This window comes from Quercus suber, unplaced genomic scaffold, assembly GCF_002906115.3.
Source record: "Quercus suber isolate HL8 unplaced genomic scaffold, Cork oak 2.0 scaffold_598, whole genome shotgun sequence".
Lineage (NCBI taxonomy): Eukaryota > Viridiplantae > Streptophyta > Magnoliopsida > Fagales > Fagaceae > Quercus > Quercus suber.
The window spans coordinates 215,765-222,010 of record NW_027070042.1 but is presented as its reverse complement, the minus strand read 5'-3'; the positions used below and the strand labels follow the sequence as shown (position 1 = coordinate 222,010).

The 6,246-nt window shown below is 32.4% G+C and overlaps 1 protein-coding gene and 1 non-coding gene across 3 annotated transcripts in view; one reads left to right on the top strand and one right to left on the bottom strand.

Annotated features, from left to right (window-relative positions):
- Positions 1 to 585, bottom strand: part of LOC112031716 (uncharacterized) — a 7,898-nt gene extending 7,313 nt beyond the window's left edge. Inside the window, exon 1 of one of the 2 annotated variants that reach the window (XR_010625584.1) lies at positions 349 to 585. This is a non-coding gene — a transcript (uncharacterized LOC112031716). The remainder of the gene's footprint in view (positions 1 to 348) is intronic. The other variant, XR_010625583.1, reaches the window with a different exon arrangement.
- A 1,537-nt stretch (positions 586 to 2,122) lies between these two features.
- LOC136063932 (uncharacterized) lies at positions 2,123 to 3,034 on the top strand. The gene has a single exon (XM_065764979.1). The coding sequence runs from the start codon at positions 2,123 to 2,125 to the stop codon at positions 3,032 to 3,034; it is 912 nt and encodes a 303-aa protein (XP_065621051.1).
- Positions 3,035 to 6,246: the final 3,212 nt, after the last annotated feature.

Sequence of the window (6,246 nt, the reverse complement as noted above, 5' to 3'; positions counted from 1 at the left end):
CAAAAAGTAGGTGCTAAAAATGAATTTTGAGTTTCAAGTTTCTATATATATATAATATTATATATATATAGAGTATAACATAATTAAGTAATTTAAAAAAAAAATGTAAAAATTCTGTTATTTCTCAATTACCTTTTTTTTTTTCTTTAAATTTTATTTGTCAAAAATTGAAAGAAAGTAATTTGGTGTAGGTAAACTCCTGAAGATCCATTCCTTAAAAATAAAAACCAATCAAAGGATATATATAGTAATAACAAACATATATATATTTATGTTGTATGTTATGTGTTATTGTTAGATAATCATGAAATCTGGAGAGAGAGAGAGAGAGAGAGAGATGTAGCTTACCACCAAGAAGGCCGATGCCAAGACCAAGACCGCAGCCAGCGCCGAGGCCGAAGGCGGGGCCCAGCTTACCCAGTTGCTTGGACTCAACTGCGGAAGCTTCCACAACAAACCTTTATTTGCCTCCTCCTCCTCCTCCTCATTATCACCTTCCTCTCTACTTTTTTCTTCTTCATCTTCCGGGATTACTTTCAATTTTCGAGGGTCTCGAGTTTTTCTAAAAAAGTCTTTTTTATTTATTACAAATAAATACTAGCCATATCTAGAGCTTTATTATTTTATTTTTTTTTTTTTTTTTTTTGTTTGCTAAATGACCCTCTAGAGTCTAGAGTTTAACACAAGCCCCCACAGATGAGATCCACATTAGTCATTACATGAGACATCTGGTCCGGTAGTCCTGGGTCCAGACTCTTAGACTCAACCAACCCCATCAGGCCACTTATCAATTAGAATAGAATTGATAAGAGCCGAAAGCCCAATCCTGACTAAGCTTGGCTTGCCTGATGAAGTTATCAGGCACAGGCACAGAGAGAAAAACGAAGGCAGAAGCAAAATGAGTTGGAGTTCAACTGTCAGCTCAAGTGCAATAATATTGTTGTCGGCCTCGGCCAATGCTAGACCATCATTATCGTTGAACTTGAACTTGAACTTGAACTTGAACCCACTCATCATCGATATCAATATCATCATGAGTAGGAAAATGAAAATGAAGCGTAGGCGGAATTCAGTTCCTTTGTTTCTTTTGATTTGATTTGATTTTTTATTTATATTTATCTATTCATTTGTGCTTTGCAAGATTGAGAAGATTTCAGATTAATCCAAATCTTGTGGATGTAAATCAGTTGACTTGAAGACCCGATTAAATTTAAGTCCAATTCGGATTAAAATTTCAGCCTGCACATCAGTTAGTATTTTTTGCATAACTTTCGGCTCAGATGTCCAATCAAGATGATTTTAGTTGGGCTGGAAAGTTAACTTAAAGGGCTACAACTTTGTAGTTTACCAAGAGCCCGAATTCTAACGTTAAATGGGCCAAAATCATCGGTTAAGTAAAGTCTAAAAATTTGGGATTTTCTACAAACAAGAACTCAACTTGTAATAGGATTCCTTGACCTATTTAGAGGCTCTTTAGGGCAAATTCAAGGGGCCTGCATTGAAGAATATTTTTGGGGAGTCTTTCTGAGGAGAAGGATCTGAGGACAAAGACAAGAGCTTCATGTTGATCAACCAATTCAAATGAAAAACATAAGTTTTATTTGTTTTCTTTTCAATTTTATTATGAACTAAATTTTATTTTCTAGAACATTGGTGTAGTCTAGCAATGAACACACAATTTATATTCTGAATTATTTTATTTTTAATATTTTCATGATTGAGTGTTTAATTCTTATTCTTAATGCTTACTATTTTTTTAATTAATTGGAGACTCATTACGTACTTTGAATTTTTGAAAAATCACACTAATCGCGTGGGTAAAGCATCTCTACTTTCGCTCAACTAATAGTGTTTAATTCTAGAACTAAAATAACAAATTACCTCTTGGTCTCATTGTAATTCAATTGATTACACAATAATTCCTAAAAAAATNGAAAGAGCTTCAAAATTCAAAAAATCCAGGGAAGTTACTTTTGAGACTTATTCTCCTTCAATTTATGATCCACCAATTCCTTTTCCGCAAAGATTAAGAAAAAATAATGTGGATGATTAGTTTTCTAAATTTCTAAGTATATTTAAGTAATTGCATATTAATATTCCTCTCATTGAAGCTTTGGAATAAATGCTTAAATATGCTAAAATTTTGAAGGATATTATATCAAAGAAGGGGAAATTGGAGGAGCATGAAACAGTAATGCTGACAGAGAAGAGTAGTGCAATCTTACAAAAGAAGTTGCCACCTAAGCTAAAAGATCTGGGGAGTTTCACTATCCCTTGCACTATAGGAAAATCTTATTTTGATAGAGCTTTATGTGATTTAGGGGCAAGTATTAATCTAATGCCTCTCTCTGTTTTCAGAAAATTAGATCTTGGAGAAGTAAAGCTGACCACTGTCTCTTTACAATTGGCGGATAGATCTATTAAATATCCAAGAGGAGTCATTGAGGACGTATTAGTAAAAGTTGACAAGTTCTTCTTCCTGGTTGATTTCATTGTCCTTGATATGGATGAGGACGAGGAGATCCCTTTGATATTGGGTCGACCTTTCCTTGCGACGGGGAGAACCTTAATTAATGTCCAGCAAGGAAAACTTGTTTTGAGGGTCGAAAAGGATGAGGTCACTTTTGATGTATTTGAGTCTATGAAACTTCCTTCCAAGAAACATTCTTGTTTTCAAATAAGTGACCGAGACGTGATCATGGCCGATGAGACTTGTGCAACTGATTTACTAAAGTTACCACTTGAGGTATGTTTTACTCACTCTACACCTGTTAAATTCAATGATGAAGAGGTTAAAAAGTGTGAAAGATATTTGGAGGCTACACCACTCTTTCCTCCTTCCGTGCAACCAAAAGTAGAAGACTTAAAATCATGTCAGCCAACATCTCCACTAGAGGAACCACCTAAACTTGAGCTCAAATCGCTTCCATCAAATTTAAGGTACGCTTTCTTAGGCCAAGACTCTACTTTTCCAGTTATTATTAACAGTTCTTTGAGTAATGTAGAGGAGGAAAAGTTGCTGAGAATCTTGTAGGAACACAAAATGGCTTTGGGTTGAACCATCTTTGACATCAAAGGAATCAGTCCTTCAATCTGCACACAAAAGATTTTAATGGAGGATAAATATAAGCCGATTATCCAACCCCAGAGAAGATTGAATCCATCAATGAAAGAAGTGAGGCATAAAGAAGTGCTAAAACTATTAGATGTCGGAATTATTTATCCTATCTCGGACAGCGCATGGGAAAGCTGTGCTCTTAGTGGTCAAGACCGTTTGTGGTAACCCAAGTTTTTTCCTATGGGGCGGTTGAAGTTCATCATGAACAAAAAGGGACATTTAAAGTAAATGGACAGAGATTAAAACCCTATATGGATGGAGACTTTAACTTAGAAAAATGCTCCATCACTCTCATCAGTAAAAAAGGATGAAAGGATAACGTCTAGCTATAGACGTTAAATAAAGCGCTTTTGGGAGGCAACCCAAGTTTTTTAATTTTATGTTTATGTTTTTATTTGTTTATTTATTTATCTTTTTTTTTTTTTTTCTCTTTATCTTATTGTTTTTTTTTTTCTTCCATTTTGTAGGAATAAAGAGACCAAAGAAATCTTCAATGGGTACACGGTTGCATCTCAAGAAAAAATATTCAATTAAATATTCAATTACTTGGGAAGTGATTTAGGAATTCTTTGAATCGATTGAGCCTTTCAAGCTTACCTCTTTATTATCTTTATCCCTAGTTACCCAATTGATTTATTCTTAAACTGGGTTAAAGAAAAGAGAAAGATATATGAGTGTTTAAAGAAAAAAAAAAGAAGAAGAAGAAGAAGAAGAAAATTGTACAAAGTTCCATTTACTCCAATGTTTTGAGTTGCTTAGTAACTAGGGGTATTCATTACCAATGTTTACTTTTACGTCAAACCGTAACTTGAAATATAAGTATGCAAAAGCACTTCAATTTTGTGACTTGTTGAGTAACTGGGTGCATCCATCACAAATGTCTGCATTCACGTCAAAAAATAAGTGACGACTTGAAGTTAAAAAAAAAAATTTAAAAATAATAATAATAATAATGAAGAGAGGTATTTTGAGATATTCAAAGGACTGAGAAAAATTTATACTTTAGAAGTGAGAGTGCTCTATTTGCTTAAACCTTATCTTTTCTTTATAGCCCTCACCATAGCTATACATCACAAGCCTAATAATGACCTATAAATCCTGGGTAATATTTTGTTTTATATTAGTGGAGAGTGATTTAAAAAGCAAGCTTATGAAGTTTTTAGAGATCTGTACTTATTTACTTGTTTGCATAACACTATCCGGGAAGCTAATGATGAAGTGAGAATGATAATGCGATGGAGTTGAGTTTTGAATTAACTTTTGGACTTGATTAATTTGGAATGATTCCTTTGAATTATAAGCTTTATGCAGATCTTTGAGGCAAGAAAAAAAAAATTAAAATTTATGAAGCAAAGCTTGTTCTAGTTGTTTTTTATTTCTTATTTTTTTGCTCAAGGACTAGTAAAGTTTAAGTTTGGGGGAATTTGATGAGTGTAATTTTTACATGATTTTTATTATCCTCTTATTTATTAAAATTGTTAGTTTTCCTTTATTTCTTTTGATTTGATTTGATCTTTTATTTATATTTATCTATTCATTTGTGCTTTGAAGGATTGAGAAGATTTCAGATTAATCCAAATCTTGTGGATGTAAATCAGTTGACTTGAAGACCCAATTAAATTTAAGTCCCATTCGGATTAGGATTCCAGCCCACACATTAGTTAGTATTTTTAGCATAACTTTTGGCTCAGATGTCCAATCGAGATGATTCTAGTTAGGCTGAAAATTTAACTTAAAGGGCTACAACTTTGTAGTTTACCAAGAGCCCGAATTCTGATGTTAAATGGGCCAAAATCGTTGGTTAAGTGAAGCCTAAAAATCTGGAATTTTCTCCAAATGAGAATTCAACTTGTAATAGGATTCCTTGACCTATTTAAAGGCTCTTTAGGGAAAATTCAAGGGGGGCCGCATTGAAGAATATTTTTTGGGAGTCTTTCTGAGGAGGAGGATTTGAGGACAAATGCGAGAGCTTCATGTTGATCAACCAATTCAAATGAAAAACATAAGTTTTATTTTTTTTTCTTTTCAATTTTATTATGAACTAAATTTTATTTTCTAAAACGTTGATGTAGTCTAACAATGAACACACAATTTATATTCTGAGTTATTTTATTTTTAATTTTTCCATGATTGAGTGTTTAATTCTTATTCTTAATGCTTACTATTTTTTTTACGAATTATTGTGTGACCAATTGAATTACAATGAGACCGAGAGGTGATTTGTTATTTTAGTTTTAGAATTAAACACCATTAGTTGAGTGAAAGTAGAGATGCTTTACTGCGATTACTGTGATTTTTCAGAAAATTCAAAGTACGTAATGAGTCTCCAATTAATTAAATTCACATAGAGATATGAAATTGTTAGCTGAAGATATTTTTGATATTATTCGAGAGAAGATATTGAATACTTAAGGAATTTTTAATCATCAACGGGAGATTATTAGAATTTAATAATTAGGAAGAATAAATTGTGTGATATTTGTTAGGTGAAATCAACTGCTCTAGATTCATTCTTATCATATTTTTACACTTTTAGATTTTTACGCTTTGTTAAATTTTTTTTATTTGTAGATTTATTTTTATTAAATAGTTTAACTTAATTCAGATAGTAGAACGTTCCTTTTATTTTTGATTTTCCAGATAGTAATTAATTTAGTGAATTTTGGTATTCAATAACATAATTAATCCATTGGGTTCAACATTTGTTTTCTAAAAACAATTTACTACTTGTTACAATTCTGTGTGCTTGCTGATTAATTTACACGAACAGGTAAGAAAGTAATATTATTACTAGAAGAGAAAAAAAGATACAAAGAGTTCACGGTAGTGAACAAAAACCACAATGACAAAGAAATAAAGGAATCAACATCCTATTCTAAGAGACAAAAGAAAATCAATAATAGTAAAACAATCCGAAAGACCCCAACACTGAGACCAATCAAAGAGAGTCTGCTGGCACAAATCTAACAATTGAGCCTTTGATTTCTCAATATCCTTAAAAGAACGCCGATTACGTTCAATCCAAATAGTCCATATCAAACAGTCTGGTACCAAATTCCAAATATCTGAATTATATTTCCCAAGCCAATGGTGCCAACAACAAAGTAAGTCTATAACCAAACTTGGCA